Genomic DNA, 21,523 nt, shown 5'->3' on the forward strand with positions numbered 1-21,523 from the left:
CTTGAATTATTCTATGAAATATTTATACTAAACTTGGTCATTCAACTGAAAGTTTGAATATTGTAAAGGGACTAGCCGACAAGTCAAAGTTAAGATTATTTTTTTTCCTACATAGATTTCTTATATTCTATAATCAGCATTTTATATGTTCTTGTTTAATAATTGGTTGAGACTTAAATCATTATTTGCAGTCTTATTTTGAATGTCAATAATACTTGTGTGAATACTCAATCTTCTGGAGGACCAAGTTACCGAATGGTTTTTTCTATTTTGCTTGTGACGTTTTCATGATAAAGATTATTTATTAATTGAGAGAATGAAATTGATTATGTTCTGGTTTCACATGTTAGTCAATCTGTTCATTTTTCAAACAGCAAGGCAATGTAGTATGTACCAGATTTTAAGTAAGCTGCGTTGTTAAGAAAGAGCAGAAGTATTCAGTTTCCCATTAGTTAAATACTCTTATTTATCTACTAATCAACCTTACCTCACATGCTGTATTACCTGATTGTAGTGAATAGGGGAATAGAGAAAAGGAAACAATTGTTTGTCAATCAATTATTATACAGCAAAATTAATACAGATTACGCTAGGATTTTAAGCTTAAGCTGTAGACCTGTATAGAAGAACTGAACATGTTTCGATAGTGGCTTTGAGGGTAGACCAGTCTTAATCCTATTATTATGTTTGTCAACGCAGGCTTTTCACGAATATCAACAAGTATGTTAAGAGGGAAAATTGTGCATGAGTTTTCCAAGCCTACCTAGCAGAGCTTTAGAGAGTGTAGACCTTTGGCTTCTGACTAAATTCTGACTGTTCTATATCAGTTGTTCTGTGCTATCTTTTACTGCTACTTAATTTACATGTAATTGATATAATGGTAAGTACGTAGTTAGGATGTTCTAATGTTTAGTTTCAAGGTACCCTGTTACAAAATCTAGATAGTCTAAGATTGTCTACAGCGTTTTTTGATCTTTATTTTCTAGTTTATTTTTACTTGTTGACTTTCTTCTGAATGTTCAGGATGGGCCTACCAACTCTATCAATTTGGGTTGATAGTGGGTATCATCTTTGAGATCTTTCCTTGAATTAAAGAAAATAATCATATATAGCAGGAGAGATTCAGAGAGGGGGCAATGGATGTAGTTGCAACATTGTAAACATTGTTGATTATAGAGCAATGGAAATTAAGGCATCAGAAACTACTGAGTCAACTAATTTTCAAATTTGAAGCTTGAATAAAATTACCCAGAATTCTGTAATGCTCACCTAATGTTCGTCATAATGTCTGAGTGGGAGTTTGGCTGCTTTATTTGGAGTTTCTATGCTGAATGCCAATGGTTTCATTCTTCGTGTAGCTTTATTGGGAAGAAACTCTCATACAGGGGTGAGTAGCTTTAATTGTTACCCTTTGGAGTATATGATTGTTTCTGAAGATTGGCCTCTGTGATGTATATATAATAATAAGTTTAAAGTTAGGATAACAAGGCACAAGTACTACCACTTAATACTCCTTTTATCTAGGTATAATATTTTCACCAAAATTATTTTGGGATATCTGGACAAAATTGTTAATGTAGCTGTCAAACTTATTATTTTGATGCTAAACAGAATCTGCAGTTTAATAAATTTTCAGGAAATAATTATTACCAACCAAAAAAAAAGTAAATTTTAAGTTTTTTTATTGATCATCCTTAAAACTTGAAAGTTATGAGTTTTTCTGAAGATTGATGTGTGTTTGACTAAGTTTAGTTCCCGTCAAAAAAAAAAAAAAAAAAAAAGTTTAGTTCCTGACATCTAATTTTTTGAATTGATTGGGCATTTGTTTAGCTTCAATGGCTTCTATGGATGATTCCATTTGTTTTCTGCTGGTAGTGGTACTGCCTTTTTCTAAATGTGTTATGACATGCCCCAATCCCCGTCATCGGTAACAAATCCAATCATTACAGTGGAAACTAATCTGTGAATAGCATGTATCAGATCAACCATACTTTTGTTCTTCTAAAGCTTAATTCTCACAGCTTAACTGAATAACTGCTCAAGCCTCTGTTTTTGGGTTCTGCAATTCCATAACTGGTGACGTCCCTGACAAAATGTTGATTCTTTACTGCAGAGAGAACATGAACTCAAAGCAATGCAACTGCATTAAGGCTACAGATAAGAGGATTGTAGAAGTCTGTCCTGATATATAAAATAGCCGAATAGGCACACGGATGATATCCTGTATGTATGCTGCATTATGCAACTGGTGAATTGATAACCTAGTTCGGACAGGTGATTCCAGGGATCACCTCATCAAGATTACTCGGTAAATAATGTTTAAACTATCTCTAATAAATACTTTTTCCTTACGATATGCACCATAATGGTTGATTAGGGAATGGGGAATAAATAATGATGAAATTAGTACAATGGAACCATGAAGTGCAGATAATATTCTTTCATTACTATTTTGTGCTTGCTTGATATGACGAACAAACAATGCAAAATCATTCTTAGAAGCCACCTGATTTACCTTCCTGAAGCAGTGAAATCACTGCTGCCTCAAAAGACAATAAAACAAAACTGAAAAAAAAAAAAAAAAAAAAAAAACGCAAGTAAAGTTTAAGCATTACTGAAATTTCTGCTCCAGTTTCATTCATTATAAACTACAGTATATCAGATCAAACTCATAAAACATCACAAGTCAGAGAATAAATCATAAATATAAATCGTTTCCAGTACTAAACAATAACTGCAGTTCTGTAAGGAAACATCCAATATATAGTGGCTTTTTAAGCTCTTAAATTAATTGATACTATTCACAAGATTTTGTTTGCCAACCACCTTGCATCTGCTTTTACATATTACCGAGGATTCAACTCAGTGATTTCACATTCTGCTTGAATGCTATAACTTTCACGTGGAGCTGCTTTCTTTCCTAGACGATAAGGGAAAGCAGGAGGGCGTACAGGTGATGGAATTGTGATAGGTTGGGTGTTAAGCATGAGCAATACTGATGCAATGCTAGGCCTTTTATCTGGCTCTTCTTGAATGCACAATAACCCAACCTGTATACATCTTTCTGCCTCAGCCTTTGCAGAAACATTCCCTAGTGCTGACTCTAGCAACTTCAGAGAATTTCCTTCATCCCAAAGCCTCCAAGCCTTGTAATGAGCCATCACAATATATGATATCAGTTCATACGGGGAAGCAATTTATTTATTTCTTTTTTTTTTTTTGGCTGGGGGGGGGTTGAGGGGGGTTATGAACTTATGATTATGAATAATTCAATCAATCAATCAAAGTTTATGAATAATTGATTACAAATTTTTAACTTACATAATCTAGAAGGCTATCTGCCTCCATATCTGGATCAAACAAGTTATTCCGCTGACCACTCAAAATCTCCAAAAGTATGACACCATAACTAAAATGTCAGACTTTCCCGAAAATTGTCCTGTTATTGCATATTCAGGAGCCATGTATCCGCTGCATCACATTTTACGTTTCTTATCAAGGTTAGCATTCTTCTTCTTAAGTTGTTAATATTATTAAGCTGCTTTATAAAGTGATAAGGATATAAGACAATGAATTCAATTTGAAATAAATCTTACAATGTCCCTGCCACCCTACTGGTATTCCCCTGACTTTGGTCCCCTCCAAAAAGCTTTGCCATGCCAAAATCTGATATTTTTGGGTTCATCTCTCCATCTAACAATATGTTGCTTGGTTTAAGATCACGATGGATAATTTTGGGCCGAGAATCTTCATGGAGATATAAGAGGCCTCGTGCAATTCCCATTATGATGTTGTAACGTGTCTCCCACTTCAAATTTGCGCTTCTTTTTTATCTGCAGTTTATGATTGATGACATAATATGAATGAAGGTGTTTCAAATGAGTCACATGTCTGCACAGAAATTGTTATGCATTGAACTTGTTTTCCCCTAGATGTGTCAAAGTAAACATTACCAAATAAATATCGGTCAAGGCTCTTATTGGGCACAAATTCATAGACTAGTAGCATCTCATCCCTTTCCAAACAAAATCCGAAAAGTTTGACAAGATTTTTGTGCTGAATTTTGGCAGCTAAACATGCTTCAGTCTTAAATTCCTTGATTCCTTGCCCTGAAGCATTTGACAGCCTATTAATGGCCACTGCTTGTTGGTCTGCAAGTTTTCCCTGAAATCAGCATTGTCATTTAACAATATCAAATAAGTGAATATCTATAGTGGGAGAGCATGAATTGCAAGATCACATCATAAGTATCACACGAACCATGTAAACAATTCCAAATCCACCTTGCCCAAGCTTATTGGCTGGTGAAAAGTCATCAGTGGCTGCTTTAATAGTATCCAGTTCAAAATGCAGGTTTTCCATGCTTTCAATTTCCTCAATCCCTGAAATGACAGAAAATCATTGTTAAAGTGTTTATTTTGGGTTGTATCACTAGCCTGATTGGTTATAAATTTCTTTATCTTAAGCACATCAAGTGATGATTTGTCTTTGTAAGTTAATATTTCCTTCTATCCCATTAATAACCTGCCAGTTCTTCCTTTAACAGGTGAAAGTGCGAGAAGAGAACTTACCAATGGGCTTTCGGGTGGATTTATTTCTCTTCAAAAAGGCGAAAAAAGTGTAAGAACAAAGATGATGCTGCAACTACTGAAGTAACAGCCAAGGCTATGTATATCCCTTGCCTGAATTCACAAATAGAGACGTAAGTTTTACTTTATTCATACTCTAGTTATATTTCATATTAAGTAGTTCGTTTTCTTTCTTTTGGGCAAGTGAGATTATATTTTTCCCAAAAACAATCAGTATGTAAAATACAGTTTATTGGAGTGTTTATCTTTGTTTGTCATAATACGCAAGGGAATAAATCAGAGAGAGAGAGAGAGAAGAGAAGAGAGGGGAGGGGGTGGAAACTTTAAGGGAGCAAGATGAAAAAGTCTTATATCATACTCTAGTTATATTATAAGTACCTGGTGAAAGAGATCCAGCATCATTGAAAGCATACATCAATCTGCAACTTGGTTGCAGGAGTCCTCCTGATTGGGTACCAGGTGTCGTAAGCTTACTTAGTGCACTATTTAGGCAATTACTGCAATATGAGGGGCTCAAATCAGGAGTGCATTCTACAAAACAAGTCATTGTCAGGTCTTTAGTTAGATAAACTGTTGTGCTTGATGCTAATGATGAGTTCCCAGTGGTAGCCGTGCTGAAGAGGCTGATAAATGTGTCTGTCAAGTCTTGATTATACTGACTATACTTTGCTTGTCCACTCTCCATATATCGATGTACAGATTCATCATTGATTGCGAATATGGAGTGGTTTGCATAGCGTAACATGCATTCTATATACCACACTATAGATGCTACACTAGATGGACATTGTTGTCGAATCTCACCCTGTGCAAGTGTGATGCAATCTTGGCAGACCTGATCAGTGGTGTAACTGCTGCAAAGGAAAAGGCCATAGACTTGGTTGGGTGTTTCTCCACTACTGACGTTGTAGAACTTGTTTGTGCTAGCTCTGGAGGTGAGGTTAGATAATAGTAGATCAACATTATTTGCGTATTCACTTTCCTGATCATATTGTTGATCCCCTCCACAATAGCTACCTAAGTATGTGACTTGATCCTCGGCAGTCACAGCCTGGAGTAGAAGATCTGAAAGGCAAAGAAATAAAAAGGTTCCTGATAACAAATGGAGTACAATTTTTGTTTGGTCCATTTCTTCTTTTTGTTTGTACCAGGAGGAATATTGCAGAAATGCAGACCATGGGATTTTAAATTTACTGGCTTCCTGAACACTCCCTTCTGACTAATTAATATGTTTACATTATTAATGAATGGGTTTTAGCTTAATAGTTTATTTTTCAACTGAATGTGACCAAAAAACTTTTATGCTGCATAGAAACTTCAGTTCCCATCATCTGATTTAGCATCTGAATTATTAATTACCTTGTTTATGTAATACTAGCGTTGATTAATTGAACATCTACTCAAAATCAGATATAAGAGTTATTGCTTTTAATTAAAGTTGTTTTTATCTGATTCGTCATCTTTGCTTAAAGTAATTGTCATCTTTGTAGCATTTCAACTTAATCACTTTGAAATCCTGAGTCGGTGATGGTTATTTCCTGGAAAGTGCCACCAATTGAACAGATGACTATTAGTAAAATATTAACTTTGACTGGGAATTTTTTTTTTACTTTCAACAAAATGTAAGATAGTGACAGAACAATTAATTATTGTATGATTAGTTAGTCCAGAGTAAGTTAAAATTGATTGCTTTGGGCACAAATCTATGTATCAAACTTCATTAGTCTTTTCACTACAGAAATTCTAAAAAAGAATACTAAAGTCAATGGCTATTCTTAACCCAAAAACTCTCTGTTTGCTCTGTCTTTCAGTCTTTTTCAGACCTGTTGTTTCGGAAGATCAAGTTATTTTTTTGCAGTAGTTTTGTTCTGAAGAACAATTTGAACATGAAAGTGTATATCAAAGAAATCTAAATCATCTTCTAGCAAATCTCTCGAGTGAAGCGGTTTCAAAAAAGTTCTACAACTCCACTGAAGGTGATGGTGTTAATAAGGTGTACGGCCTATTCCTTTGCAATGCTGCCTACACTGCTCAACTTTGCCAAGACTGCATTACTGTAGCAGCAGGGCAAGTTCAACAAAAATGTCCATATGATGTTGATGCAATAGTGTTTTATGGACAGTGCATGCTACGTTATGCTAACCATCCCATATTCTCTATTGAGGATGATTCTGTGCATTTCAGCTTTGAGTATGGACCACGGATTTACAAGGAGTTTGATCAGCAATTATCGAGCATATTAATTGACCTCTTCAATAAGGCCATAGCAGATAATGCGTCCCTGGCTTATGCATCAGGAGTGGTTTATGTTAGAGAAACCATATCACTTGTGGCCTATGTTGATTGTACTCCTGATTTAAGTCCATATGACTGTAACAGATGCTTACAAGTAGGACTCAATAGGCTTCCAATGAATGGAAGACAAATTGGAACAACTGTGCAGCCAAGTTGCCGATTGTCATACTTTTATTTTGATGTCAGCCCAGGTGGCACTTAACTCCAAACATTTCCTCTGTCTTTCCTGAAATTTTTTCTTTCATTCATAATTAGTTTATGAAGTAAAATTCATCATGAAGAAAATCTGAAAGGAACTTATTAATGGATGCAGGAAAACGATTTGGTGCTTCATATATTGCTCTTACCACAGTTGCTTCCATAGCAGGGATATCATTTATCTTGAACTTCTATCTGTGCTTCCGCAAAAGCAAGGAAAGAGGGAAACCCACTGGTAAATCATCTTCTGAAGTATGAAATTTGCAGATATGCATGTGTTGGGAAATAGAATTTCATGATACTGGGAAGAGTTATTTATTTTATTTTTAGTACATTTTCCACTCGACTCTGTAAATGGAGATGTCATATCATGGTAGAGTCTATTCATTGCTACAAGAAAGATAATTGAATTTATACATTACAGAAATTCCTTTGTCTTTTCTCAGGGATGAACTTTAAACCTGTTTATTAAACTGAGAATATACAGATCTTGGTGGTTTGAAACATCAGTATCTTTAATATACATCCTTGTTTAGACAATGACAGTTTAGAAGTATCGTCTACCACATCTTCCCTTTGAATTTAACTTAAGCATAAATTAGTAAAATTTCAAGGACCATCCAGAACAAGAAAATTATCCCTGGATAATGATTAAGGTCCGACAGGATGTTGATGAATAAATGAGTATTACCTTCAATTACAAGATTATAGTTACATTGTTAATTAAATAACTATTTTCGATTTAGTGTACTAGTTTTATCAAATATATCATCTACAAGAGATATTTGTCTATCTGCTAAAACATTACTAGTTGTGCTTATATGCCAAGGAATATGGGGGTAAAAAAAAATTTGTAGTCTTGTAGTACTAATTTTTTTTATTTATTTTTTCACGCAAGCAGGACAAATTTTAGTGTATTAATTTTATCAAATATCTCAGCATAAATCAGAATGAATGAGATTCTGTGACGTGTTTTGCAGGACTTGAAGAGATTGAGAGTTTGGAAACTCTGCACTTAAAATTTAGTTCTATCAAAGTTGCTACAGACAATTTTGCCTCTGCTAATAAAATAGGTCGAGTTGGATTTGGAATTGTTTACATGGTATTTTTGAACAGCTGACTGATAATTCAAGGATTATTTACATTTTCCTTTCTATGTATAAACTTATTCAGATTTGACATCTTACTGGAACAATTATTAACAATTCCATGGCAATTTTAGGGAACACTTCCTGATGGACAAGCTATATCTGTTAAGAGACTTGCAAGTCCCTCAGGGCAAGGAATTAGGGAATTCAAGAGTGAGGCATGTTTAGTAGCAAAGCTGCAGCACAAGAACCTAGTCAAACTTTTTGGTTTTTGCTTGGAAGGAGATGAAAAATTACTTGTCTATGAGTTTGTGCCGAACAAGAGCCTTGATCTCTTCCTCTTTGGTATTATTTTCTTTCTGTTGCAATTTGAAATTTGCTATAAAAATCTATGATGGAGATGAATAGCTTAATTACTACAACCAATTTGTGAAAAATTGTAATTCCTTGACAATTTTTGTCATGTTTGATGATGTAGATACAAATAGGGGAGTCCATTTGAGATGGGAAACTCGGCAACAAATCATAATGGGAATTGTAAGAGGACTGCTGTATCTTCATGAAGATTCTCGATTCCGGATTATCCACCGGGATCTCAAGCCTGGAAACATTTTGTTAGATGAAGAATTGAACCCCAAAATTGCTGATTTTGGAATGGCAAAACTGTTTGGGGTTGACCAAACTCAGGGAAATACCAGCAGAGTTTCTGGAACGTTGTAAGTTTACCTTCCCTATTTCTCAGCTATTATTTCTCCTTGTCATAACTTGTGACTTGTGGGGGTGTTATACATAATGCAGCGGATACATGGCTCCTGAGTATGTTTCAACAGGAAAATTCTCAGTTAAGTCTGATGTCTTTAGCTTTGGAGTTATACTTCTGGAAATTGTGAGTGGACATAGGAATAGTGTCTCTGAACTAAAAGAAGAAGATGAAAACCTACTAAATCATGTAAGTGATACTCTTCTTATATTGGACTTCAACTAAATTTACATCTGCAGCAAATTTGATGTTACATTCACAAATCACAACACAGGCATGGAGGCTCTGGAACGATGGGACTGCTTTGAAGTTAGTAGATCCAAATCTTGGAGGAAATTACTTAATCCCTGAAGTGACAAGATGCATCCATATTGGACTATTGTGTGTCCAAGAAGATGCAGCGAGACGGCCAACAATGGGATTAATTTTGTCCATGCTCAGTAGCCTGTCAGTAGTTCTACCTTCTCTGACAGCACCTCCAGCTTTTCCATATAGGAGAAACATGCCTCAAGCCTTGAGTGAAAGTAATGCACGCTTTACAGAGGTGTTTACAACTATGCAGGGGAGGTAACTCTGTGCCTTGGGAAGCAGACAACTCGATGATTTTAATGCTTAAAAACTATTTACTGGAATTATTTCATGTAAATATGAATTCTATGTTTCAAGTGGATTATATTCCTGGGGGCCGTATATTCCTATGTTGTAGATTTTTTTTGGCTGTTGGTCCTCTTTTATTCATATCTTGAGGATATTATGCATCCAGTCCCTGAACCAACTAAACCTCCATTTAAAGGAAGGGTATATATGATATATCCATTAGGAGGGGGTGGGGGTGGGGGGGGGGGGATGAACTGGATATGCACTTTTGCCTGCACGCCTCCATCTATATGTCTTGCATCAACTTTACCTGATGTAAATGGCTGTAATTAATTGTTACAAAAGATAAAAGATTATATCTTGCTGTCTTCGTTGCCTATGCCTGTCAAGTGCTTCAATATAACTTGATCAGCTTCATAACTTATTGATTGGTGGTTTCGAAGTTGGTACTTAATTTATTAGTTAATCCATAACTTAACAGTAATGACTCATGGATAATCCATTCTGTTTTTCTTAAACCACAAGCAGTGGTTGTTACTGTTAATCCATATCTTATTGATTGATGGTTTCGAAGTTGGTACTTAGTTAATTTATTAGTTAATCCATGACTTGGCAGTAATGACTCATGGATTAATCCATTCTGTTTTTCTTACAACCACTAGCAGTGGTTGTTACTGTTAATCCATATCTTATTGATTGATGGTTTCGAAGTTGGTAATTAGTTAATCCTGTAATCCATGAGTCTTCTGCGCAAGAGCTGAATTTTTCCTAGTTTCACTCTGCACTTCAGTTTTCTGGCCCTGCAACCCGTTAGTTTCAAATCCTTTTAGCTTTTCTAAGGGGGTTTCTTTGTCTGTGACATTCTGTTGTTCATTTTTTTTTCTTTCCGGATCCTTAAATAAATAGAACAGAGTAACAACCACTGCTAGTGGTTTTACGAAAAACAGAATGGATCTCTTTAGCGTACAGTGTACACTGACTTGCGGAATTGCAATTTTGCTTCAGTTACAGTTCATTTCAAATTCAATGCAGTACTTTGAAGGCGTGAGAGCCAAATTGACTGAAAGATTATATGAAGGAATCAAATCAGTTGTGAGGCCATATCAAGTGATGACATGTTATGATGACGGAGAACTATGATCAAAGGCATTCACTTGTGAGGCCATCCTTCCTGCTAATTCTGCAAAGTAATAAATTTTTTTTTTTGGCCAGTTTCATTATTTAATGTATTTCAATAGATGTACATTCTTTTGTGATAACTGTAATTTAAATCATTTGTACAATATTTGTCATTGCACTCAGTCTCCGGTGTCCTCAGGTCATTTCATATAATTTATGCTCAACAAATCAAGAAGTTTGCTGAGGTAATCCACATTTTTTATGAAAATTTTGGTTCAACAATTTCATCAATACTTATCTTTGTTGTGATATCATTTTCTGTCAAATGGGATTCTTGAACAAGTCCTCTGCAATTAATAAATACTTCAGTCAGGATTCTTGAAGTTATACTGCTGTGTATTCACACCATGATTATAGATTAATTGACTTTCATATATAGTCCAATAATTGATGTATATATTTGACCCAGATGAAAAGTTAGCTAAGCATTAAGTTAAGATTGCAGCGATGCTGCTTTGACTTTCAAGAAATTCCAATGTCTACTAGTCTATCAATTAATTTGCACTTTGCTTTGATCAAGTTATGCACAACGAATTCAGAACACTAACTATATTTTTCTCTGTGCAAGGATAACTAGTTAGTTTAAGAGTGTCTGATGGATGGAAAGGCTCAAATTTACTCTTGTTACATGCAGTCATGCATCTTGCAGACCGTAGGAAATTCAGTTTAAATCATTTGCTGAACTTATCTTTCTGATTAGTAAATTGCCTGAATTCCGGAAATGTACACTATACTGACTTTGACCTATAACAAAATTCCAGCTATATCTGACTGATGTTTTTATTAATGCTAAATCTAGACTTCAGTTCTCGTTTCATCTGAGTCTATATATATATATATATATATATATATATATATATATATATATATATATATATTTTATTACGCTGCATTCTGAGATAGAGGTTGGAATGTCGTGCTTCATGCATTCTATTTTGGTAAGAAAAACAATTAAGCAGTGAACAATTTCTTAGTTTTTATTATATTTGTCTCTGCAGCACAGTTGTGACCTGTGAGCTTCCATTTGTTGTGACCTGTGAGCTTCCATTTGTTGTGACTATGACTGGATATTTGGAAATAAATTGTTTTTTTAAGCTAAATGACTGCAAGACCAACTAAATATTAGGATTATGTTTGAATGGTATGATTCTCCAGAGTGATCTGAAGTTATTTGCTTTAAGGACATATCTAGCTTTATTGAGCCCTGTATACATCTTATCCAATCTTTTCTTTTGAAAAGAAAATTACTGTGAATGGCTATTTATATCCCAAAAGCTATGTCTCTGCTCTGCCTTTTAATCTTTTACTTCCAAGTGGTCGTTACTGACGATCAAGTCACTTTTATGCAGCAGTTTTGTTCAGAGGAAGGACACTATGATCATGAAAAAATATATCAAAGCAACTTAAACCTTCTACTATCCAATCTCTCCTTTGAAGCAGTCACTAAAAAATTCTACAACTTCACTGTGGGTGAGGGCAGTAATAAAGTGTATGGCCTATTCCTTTGTGTTGGAACCTACACTGCCCAGCTTTGCCAAGACTGCATCACTGAAGCAGTAGGTCAAGTTCAACAGAAGTGTCCAAATCATGTTGCAGCAATTGTGTTTTATGGGCAATGTATGTTACGTTATGCTAACCGCTCCATATTCTCCATTGAGGATGATTTTGTGTATTTCAATTATGAATATGGACCTCCTGGTTACAAGCAGTTTGATCAGCCATTATCAAGCATGTTGATTGACCTCTCCAATAAGGCCAAAGTTAATAATATGTCCCTGGCTTATGCAATGGGAAGTGTCTATGTTAGTGAAAATGTAATACTTTCAGCATATGCTGATTGCACTCCTGATTTAACCCCATCAGAGTGCAACAAGTGCTTTCGAACTGGACTCAATAGGCTTCCGATGAATGGAAAGCAATTAGGGACAACTGTACAACCAAGCTGTCGATTGCAATACCTTTTTGTTGATTTCAACCAAGGTGACTCACTGACTCTAAGCTTCTAATAACTTCTCTGTAGGCTGTTATCATTTTTGCTTAGTTTCAACTTTGAAGCTACCGCCATATTTTTTATGTACTCGTGTTTTAAAAAAAAATGTGTATTTTGATGCAGGGAAACAATCACACGTCATATATTGTTGTTATTATAGTTGCTGGAGTTGCAGGGATATCATTCATCTTGAACTTCTATGTGTGCTTCAGAAAATTTAAAGCAAGAGGAAAGCCCACTGGTAATTCATCTACTAACATTTACAAATAATCAAATATGCATGTTCTGGAAATCAGATCTAGGGTGGACTCAATGGAGCTTTTTGTAATCTTCAAATCAAGTTCTATAGAATTTTCAAGTATTAGCTTTATCATTATGGTACTTCTACATAAGATATCGTTAGGAATTTGTAGCCTCTAGGGGGAATAAACAAAATTTGTAGTCTAATAGAGATTTAAGTATGGATGAGGCTCTGCTATGTTCTGCAGGAATTGAAGAGATTGAAAGCATGGAAAATCTACATTTGCAATTTGATGTTATCAAAGTTGCCACTGACAACTTCTCTCCTGAAAATAAAATTGGCCGAGGTGGATTTGGAGTTGTTTACATGGTATGTTTGTGTAATTGACAAATATTATGAAACTAGTGCTTTTTTCTTTTTCTGTCAAACTTCATACCTATAGTTTCTTCTTGTCAGACAAACAGCTTATATTCGTTCACTTTCAAATTTAGGGAACACTTGCAGATGGACAAGCTATAGCTGTTAAGAGGCTTGCAAGTCCCTCAGGGCAAGGAATCAGGGAATTCAAGAGTGAAGCATGCTTAGCAGCAAAGCTGCAACATAAGAATCTTGTCAAACTTTATAGATTTTGCTTAGAAGGAGAAGAAAAATTACTTGTATATGAGTTCGTGCCAAATAAAAGCCTTGACCGATTTCTATATGGTATAATTTCAATTACAACCTGAACTATGTTATAAAAGACCATGTTGGAAAATGCATACTAGATACAGCTAGGGGAGCAACTAGGGGAGCTCCTTTGAGAAAAGTTCTGATTTCTTGATGACTTACTTTTGTCCTGGCTGAAATTGTAGGTACAACCAGGGGAGTCCATTTGAAGTGGGAAACTCGACAAAGGATTGTAATGGGAATTGCAAGAGGACTTCTGTATCTTCATGAAGATTCCAGATTCAGGATTATCCATCGCGATCTTAAGCCTAGCAACATATTATTGGATGGAGAAATGAACCCCAAGATTGCTGATTTTGGAATGGCAAGACTTTTCGAGGTTGACCAAACTCAAGGAAATACTAGTAGAGTTGCTGGAACATTGTAAGTTTGATCCCTTCCTGTCTCCTCCTCTGGATAAAATCCATAGCCCCCCAAACCTTAGTCATAAAATCTCATGTTTTTTTTGTTTTTTGTTTTTTTTTTTTTTTTTTGCGGATGCAAAATACTGCAGTGGCTACATGGCTCCTGAGTATGCTTCAACAGGGAATTTTTCAGTCAAATCTGATGTTTTTAGTTTTGGAGTCTTACTTCTGGAGATTGTGAGTGGACGCAGGAATAGTGTAACTGATCTAAACATAGAAGATGAGAACTTACTAAATCATGTAAGCTTTAATCATAAAATATTATCCGCCTGAAAAATTAAAAAAAGGAAAATCACAGCCTCTGCAAGAAAAATTTAACAATAAAGCTCTTTAACTGATGTTATGTTTTCATACAGGCATGGAAGTGCTGGAATGATGGGACCGGTTTAGAGTTGGTGGATCCAAATCTTGGAGGAAATTTCTCAATCCCTGAAATTGAAAGATACATCCATATTGGATTATTGTGTGTTCAGGAAGATGCAGCTAGACGGCCAGCAATTGCATCAATCTTGTCTATGCTCAGTAGCCAGTCAGCTGTTCTGCCATCTCTGACAGCGCCTCCAGCTTTTCCGTATCAGAGAAACCTTCCTCAAGCCTTGAGTGCAAGTAATGCTCATTTTACAGAGGTGTTCACTAATGTGAATGGCAGGTAATTCTATTACATGGAAGCTCTGTTACTTAGAAGGCTGATTGATTACAATGCTTGAAAACTCGTTATAGGGATTCTTTTACACAAAATTTATTTCCTTCATGTCAATGAATGATAATTATACTCAATATTTTGCTTGTTAACACAGCATGATTGTAATAATGGTTTTCTGATTTTGCTAGACATTATTATTTGTTAACACAACAATTGATTCTACTTTGATGTGGATCCAAAAGTATCTCTGTGTGTGTTTTTTTTTTCCCTGAATATAATAGTTTAATTTGCTAAGGGCCTGTTCAGATTTACTAAACTGAATTGAACTGAACTGACGAAGCTGAACTGAATTGTTTACGAGAAAAGAAAATTAGGAACTGAACTAAATTGAATTGATTGAAGCTAAACTGAACTGAAATTAAGCTGAAGAGAACAGGCCCTATGACTGCATAATTGTAGGTCTGTAGCATATAAATGTCTATACATGATGATGCAATGTTTCAATTTCCTTTTTTACTTCCCATATTTAGCATCACTTTGGGAGGGTCTCTACAAATCATCATATGGTGTAACAACAGTTGGCTACTATTATATTGCAATAAATAATACTGTAATTATAAAGCTGCAGACACAGTTGTAACATTAACAGCATATACCCTTCAGTGGACCTAGATCTCTATTATCGAGGGTAGAGCTCTGTCACAGAAGCTTCATTAACTGATAATGGTCTGCTATTTGATTGATCTGAGGTATTGTCTTGTGAAGGTTCACTTAGTAGCATGGAACGGTTTTGTTTGAAAAATGCTGGTTGCAAAGGCACTTCCAGGGTCATAGTGTTGCTACTTAGCATAAGAGATACTGAAGACATAGTTGGTCTATCGGCCATGTTATTCTGAACACACAGCAAACCGATGTGTATGCATCTCAGTATCTCAGCACTAAAAGCAGGGGATAGTGCAGGGTCTACAAGATTCCACGCTTTGCCTTCTTGCCAGTTTTTCCATGCCTAAGACATCATAATTTAACGTTAAGAAACTAGTTTGATATGTGTTAATCAAGTTTTATATAAGCTGAGTGTAAGAATAAAGGATCACACTTACATAAGCAAGCAGATTTTCCTGTCTTTCTCCAATTTGGAAAGAGCTAATTTTTTGGCCGCTTACTATCTCCAAAACAAGTACACCAAAGCTAAACACATCCGACTTCAATGACACCTGACCTTGGGTCAAATACTCCGGTGGCATGTATCCGCTGTAACAAACCAATGTCATCTTTCAAAGTTAAAGTTTCAAACAATTAATAGTAATCCCAACATGGAAAAAGCTGCTAATGTTATGATACTTACTGAGTACCAACTACTTTGCTTGCTACTGCTTGAGATTGGTCAGCCTTGAACAACTTTGCTAGGCCAAAATCTGCAATCTTAGGGATGAATTCAGCGTCTAGCAGAACATTAGCAGCTTTCAAGTCACGGTGTATAATCCGCTGTTGTGAATCTTCATGCAGGTATAGGAGTCCTCTAGCAACGCCATTGATAATTTTAAGCCGCGTCCCAGTGCATAGATGCACGGTGCTCTGGGTCTGTAATTATGTACAAGCCTTAGATGATTTGCCAAACTACTAATGAAAAGAAAAGGATAGAACAACTTTAAGCAGTAAATACTAACCAAAAAGAAAGGCGTCAAGGCTTTTATTGACGACAAACTCATAAATGAGAAGCATTTCATCTTCTTCCAAGCAGAATCCGAGAAGTCTGACTAGATTCCCGTGATGCAGCTTTGCTAGGGTCAGAATTTCATTTTTGAACTGCTCTTCCCCTAGAACTGCATGTCGTTCGATCCTCTTCACCGCTATTTCTTGCCCACCAGTCAGCTTCCCCTGATAATAGATGTTACAAAGTTTTATTCTTATTAGCTCTTGCATTTGATATTATATATCCTAGACAATTACTAAACAACTACCTTGTAAACAGTGGCGGATCCACCTTTTCCGAGCATATTTTCAACAGCAAAGTTCTCTGTTGCAACCTTGATTGCCCCAGTACTGAATTGTAAGGCTTGAAGAGTGTCCATTTCTTCCTCTATACAAACCATGTAAGTTATAATATTACAAGATTAGATTTCTAGTTTACCATATTACAAGTCTATTAGATTAGAATTCTTGCTTACTGTCAAAATTTCCTGAAAACTTCCCCTGCTTCTTTCTTCGGGCAAAGATACAGATGAAAGCTATGATAAGGATGAGTACTAATGATCCAACAATCGGAACAACAATAGCAATGATTTTATGTGACTTGCTACTACTTGCACCTAAAAAAAAAAAAAAAACAAAACACAAATCCATGATACAGATTTGGACTAATTATAATACCAAAGAATCAAAATTTATATTCATATTTTCTGACCTAGAGCAGAAGAAGTAGCAGTTCTGCTGGAGGCGGGTGAAGTAGCTACATAAGTTACATTCTTATACAAAATTTGCAGTCTGATAGAAATTTAAGGATGAGACTCTGTGCTGTGTTCAGCGTAGAAAATCTGCACTTACAATTCGATGTTATCAAAGCTGCCACTGACAACTTCTTGTTGGGAGTAATGCAAGTCAAAAGATTCGAATGTATAAAGCTATGTTTGATGATAAGTTTCTTTTCGTGCTTGCCCTGGCAGGACGGAATTGTCCTGGGGGGTGGGGCGAAGAGAAGTAGGCTATTCATCAAGCTAGTTAACTTCGTACTTTCGTAGTATCCCACTTGCCCGGTCAAGGCAAAACAGACCAGGCAAAGCTTCAAACAACTCCGTAGCTTTCCACCTCTCGCGCCTGATAGGGCTGATTTGCCCGGTCAGACCGGGCGGAGCCAAAAACTGGGATTTTTGACCTATGTTCTTCGCGCCCGACCGGGCAAGGGCTCGAAAATGCGTTTTTGTTCGAGATTTTATTTCCTTATTTTGATTTCTTCGCATAACCTATATATATATATATATCAAACCTTTGAAGCTTTGATACACACCAAATAATAAACCTATAAACAAAAGGCCGAAAACCCTAAACCTCCAAAAGAGATCTGAGCAGTTCTTGGTATAATTCCAATCCTTCATTCGGGGTACGGATTTGATGGATCGTTGTGTTATCTTTGGGGAGCATTCGTCATTGAGAACCTCGTACCGGTGGTGGTGAAATACGCTTCTATGGCAGCCCTAAAACGCGTCACAACGTATTGAGATCTATATTCAAAGTAACACCTTTCCTTGTTCTTGTTATTATTCATTTTGATTGCAATAGTTTATTTCCAACACTTCTCTCCTGAAAATAAAATTGGCCGAGGTGGATTTGGAGGTGTTTACAAGGTATGTTTGTGTAATTGATGGATAACACACTAGGTGAAAAAAGGAAATTGGCACCGGTTCAAAACCCCTCAATGCCACCGGTTTTGAACCGGTGCCAATGTGGGGGGGGGGGTGCCATTTAATGGATGAAGAAGCCACTGGTTTGAATCGGTGGCAAAACTTCGAAATTGGCATCGGTTAACCGGAGCCATAAAAGACCACAAAAAATTAGTTCAAAGTTTTTGGCAAACCGGTGCCAAAAAATCCCCAAAAATCAATATATTTTTATTTTTTTTTTGTCTTTTTCACTTAAAAATTATATTGACTAAAATAAAGAAGAACGACAAAATATAAATCAACTATCATTCAATATAATCGAAACAGTATATAATAGAAAAAAAAATTACAATATAGATCTATAAAATTGATCAATTACAACATATAAATAAAATAAAAAAAAATACAAAATAAATCAAAAAAAAAAATTACAACATCACAATAAAAAAAACCCATTCAACATCTAAATCAATATTCTTGATTCTTCGATTATGTGCACTATTTTGGGCTTGCAAAGCAACAGTATACCTGCGCCAATTAAAACATCCAACATAAGTCGATTAAACTGACTTAGCTGCGAAAAAAATAATAAAAAAAACCCAGAAAATAAAAAATCAAATCAAATTAAATTCGATTAAAAGAAAAAAATAAAATAAAAAAATCGAAAATCAGTTAAAAACCCAGAAAAAATCAAATTTAAATTGATTATAATAACAAAAAAATCGATTAAAATAAAAAAACGATTAAAATAAGTTTAAAATCCCAGAAAATAAAAAAATAGAATTAAAATAATTTAAAACATCGATTAAAACAAACCAGAAAATCGAAAATCAGTTAAAAACCCAGAAAAAAAAAAATTAAAATCGATTAAAATAAAAAAAAAATCGCTTAAGAAACCGATTAAAATAAAAAAAATCGAATAAAAATCGATTAAAATAAAAAAAATCGATTAAAATAAAAACAAAAATGAATTAAACCCTATCTTGCTCATGCATGCGTTCTTGGTGGATTAAACCAAAAAAATTTCGAAGAAACCCAGAAAAATCAATTAATCATAAAAAATTTCGAAAAAACCCAGATTAATCAATTAAACCCAAAAATTTCGAAAATTAATTAAACGCAAAACATTTCAAAAATCAATTAACCCCAGAAAAAACCAATAAAAATCAATAAAACCCAAATTTCAAACAATATTACAACAATAAAACCCCAAAAAACAAGGTATTTAACACTAACCTCAAATAATCAAACCCAAAATCAGAGAAAAGGATAACGAGAGAAAGAGGAGATAAAAGAACGAAAGAGAAAGAGAAAGCGATTGATAGAATAGAGAAATAGAACGAGAGAAAGAGGAGATGAGAATGAAAAATCAGAGAAACAGGGATGAAAGAGGAGGGGATGCGAGAGAGAATGAGAAGCGACGGTTTGAGTGGAGAATGAAATAGGGTTTGAGTGGAGAATGAAAAAGCGTTATTTTTTAATAAAAGGCTCGACACCGGTTCAAACCGGTGGGCTTTATTTTTTGCCACCGGTTTGAATTGAACCGGTGCCTTTTTTCCTAGTTCATAAATCTGCCAATTTTTTAGCCCATTTTTGCCTCCGGTTCGGACTAAACCGGTGGCAATTAAGGGGGGCCTTCTTCATTTTTTCTACCAGTGACATATAAAAACTGTTTTTTTTTTTTTTCTTTTTTTTTATGTTGAACTTCATACCAGTAAATTCTTCTTGTCAGGAAAACAACTTATAGGGTTCACTTTCAAATTTAGGGAACACTTGCAGATGGACAAGCTATAGCTGTTAAGAGGCTTGCAAGTCCCTCAGGGCAAGGAATTAGGGAATTCAAGAGTGAGGCATGCTTAGCAGCAAAGCTGCAACATAAGAATCTTGTCAAAGTTCATGGATTTTGCTTAGACGGAGAAGAAAAATTACTTGTATATGAGTTTGTGCCAAATAAAAGCTCTGACCGATTTCTACATTGTATGATTTCAGTTACAACCTGAACTTTGTTATAAAAGGCCATGTTGGAAAATGCATATTATATACAATTATTTGTGAAAAGTTCTGATTTCTTGATGACTTACTTCTTGTCCAGGCTGATATTGTAGGTACAAACAGGGGAGTCCATTTGAAGTGGGAAACTCAGCTCGACAAAGGATTGTAATGGGAATTGCAAGAGGACTTCAGTATCTTCATGAAGATTCCAGATTCGAGATGATCCATCGCGATCTCAAGCCTAGCAACATATTATTGGATGGAGAAATGAACCCCAAAATTGCAGATTTTGGAATGGCAAAACTTTTCGAGGCAGACCAAACTCAAGGAAATACTAGTAGAGTTGCTGGAACATTGTAAGTTTGATCCCTTCCTATCTCCTCCTCTAGATAAAATCCATAGCCCCCCAAACCTTAGTCATGAAATCTCATGGTTTTTTTTATTTTTTTTTATATTTTTTTTTATTTTTTTTTTGCGGATGCCAAATGCTGCAGTGGCTAGTGGCTACATGGCTCCTGAGTATGCTTCAACAGGAAATTTTTCAGTCAAATCTGATGTTTTTAGTTTTGGAGTCTTACTTCTGGAGATTGTGAGTGGACGCAGGAATAGTGTAACTGATCTAAACATAGAAGATGAGAACTTACTAGATCATGTAAGCTTTAATCATAAAATATTATCCGCCTGAAAAAAAAAAAAAAAAGGAAATCACAGCCTCTGCAAGAAAAATTTAACAGATAAAGCTCTTTAACTGTTGTTATGTTTTCATAAGGCATGGAAGTGCTGGAATGATGGGACCGGTTTAGAGTTGGTGGATCCAAATCTTGGAGGAAATTTCTCAATCCCTGAAATTGAAAGATACATCCATATTGGATTATTGTGTGTTCAGGAAGATGCAGCTAGACGACCAGCAATTGCATCAATCTTGTCTATGCTCAGTAGCCAGTCAGCTGTTCTGCCATCTCTGACAGCGCCTCCAGCTTTTCCGTATAAGAGAAACCTTCCTCAAGCCTTGAGTGCAAGTAATGCTCATTTTACAGAGGTGTTCACTAATGTGAATGGCAGGTAATTCTATTACATGGAAGCTCTGTTACTTAGAAGGCTGATTGATTACAATGCTTGAAAACTCTATATAGGGATTCTTTTACACAAAATTTATTTCCTTCATGTCAATAAATGATAATTATACTCAATATTTTGCTTGTTAACACAGCATGATTCTAATAATGATTTTCTGATTTTGCTAGACATTATTATTTGTTAACACAACAATTGATTCTACTTTGATGTGGATCCAAAAGTATCACTCTGTGTGTGTGTGTGTTTTTTTTCCCCTGAACATAATAGTTTAATTTGCTAAAGCTGAGCTGAGCTGACTCAGCTGAACTGAATTGTTTATGAGAAAAGGAAATTAGGAACTAAACTAAACTGAACTGATTGGAGCTAA

The 21,523-nt window shown here is 35.4% G+C and overlaps 4 protein-coding genes and 2 pseudogenes across 5 annotated transcripts; 3 read left to right on the forward strand and 3 right to left on the reverse strand.

The window, feature by feature from the left end:
• Positions 1-2,720: 2,720 nt before the first annotated feature.
• Positions 2,721-3,223, reverse strand: LOC110693440 (cysteine-rich receptor-like protein kinase 22). The gene has a single exon (XM_021870552.1). It carries the CDS (start codon positions 3,159-3,161, stop codon positions 2,847-2,849), a length of 315 nt encoding a protein of 104 aa, XP_021726244.1. The 5' UTR covers positions 3,162-3,223; the 3' UTR covers positions 2,721-2,846.
• A 6-nt stretch (positions 3,224-3,229) lies between these two features.
• LOC110693441 lies at positions 3,230-6,179 on the reverse strand (annotated as a pseudogene).
• LOC110693434 (putative receptor-like protein kinase At4g00960) lies at positions 5,419-9,681 on the forward strand. The gene is made up of 8 exons (XM_021870548.1): positions 5,419-5,524; positions 6,401-7,075; positions 7,198-7,317; positions 8,063-8,184; positions 8,305-8,515; positions 8,649-8,886; positions 8,969-9,119; positions 9,205-9,681. Exons 2-8 carry the CDS (start codon positions 6,715-6,717, stop codon positions 9,499-9,501), a joined length of 1,500 nt encoding a protein of 499 aa, XP_021726240.1. The 5' UTR covers positions 5,419-5,524; positions 6,401-6,714; the 3' UTR covers positions 9,502-9,681.
• Positions 9,682-9,786: 105 nt separating this feature from the next.
• Positions 9,787-14,954, forward strand: LOC110693737 (putative receptor-like protein kinase At4g00960). Its single transcript, XM_021870910.1, has 10 exons — positions 9,787-10,714; positions 10,830-10,891; positions 12,059-12,686; positions 12,727-12,746; positions 12,820-12,937; positions 13,185-13,306; positions 13,429-13,639; positions 13,789-14,026; positions 14,157-14,307; positions 14,424-14,954. Exons 1-10 carry the CDS (start codon positions 10,648-10,650, stop codon positions 14,718-14,720), a joined length of 1,914 nt encoding a protein of 637 aa, XP_021726602.1. The 5' UTR covers positions 9,787-10,647; the 3' UTR covers positions 14,721-14,954.
• Positions 14,955-15,123: 169 nt separating this feature from the next.
• Positions 15,124-17,391, reverse strand: LOC110693433 (annotated as a pseudogene).
• A 2,467-nt stretch (positions 17,392-19,858) lies between these two features.
• LOC110693437 (cysteine-rich receptor-like protein kinase 6) lies at positions 19,859-21,413 on the forward strand. 2 transcript variants are annotated; one of them, XM_021870550.1, is made up of 4 exons: positions 19,859-20,064; positions 20,180-20,435; positions 20,581-20,731; positions 20,849-21,413. In XM_021870550.1, exons 2-4 carry the CDS (start codon positions 20,248-20,250, stop codon positions 21,143-21,145), a joined length of 636 nt encoding a protein of 211 aa, XP_021726242.1. In that variant the 5' UTR covers positions 19,859-20,064; positions 20,180-20,247; the 3' UTR covers positions 21,146-21,413. The 2 variants fall into 2 exon arrangements, with proteins under 2 accessions (XP_021726242.1, XP_021726241.1); XM_021870549.1 differs by having other exon boundaries at positions 19,859-20,435.
• The last annotated feature ends 110 nt before the right edge of the window (positions 21,414-21,523 follow it).

Source organism: Chenopodium quinoa, unplaced genomic scaffold (assembly GCF_001683475.1).
Source record: "Chenopodium quinoa cultivar QQ74 unplaced genomic scaffold, ASM168347v1, whole genome shotgun sequence".
NCBI lineage: Eukaryota > Viridiplantae > Streptophyta > Magnoliopsida > Caryophyllales > Amaranthaceae > Chenopodium > Chenopodium quinoa.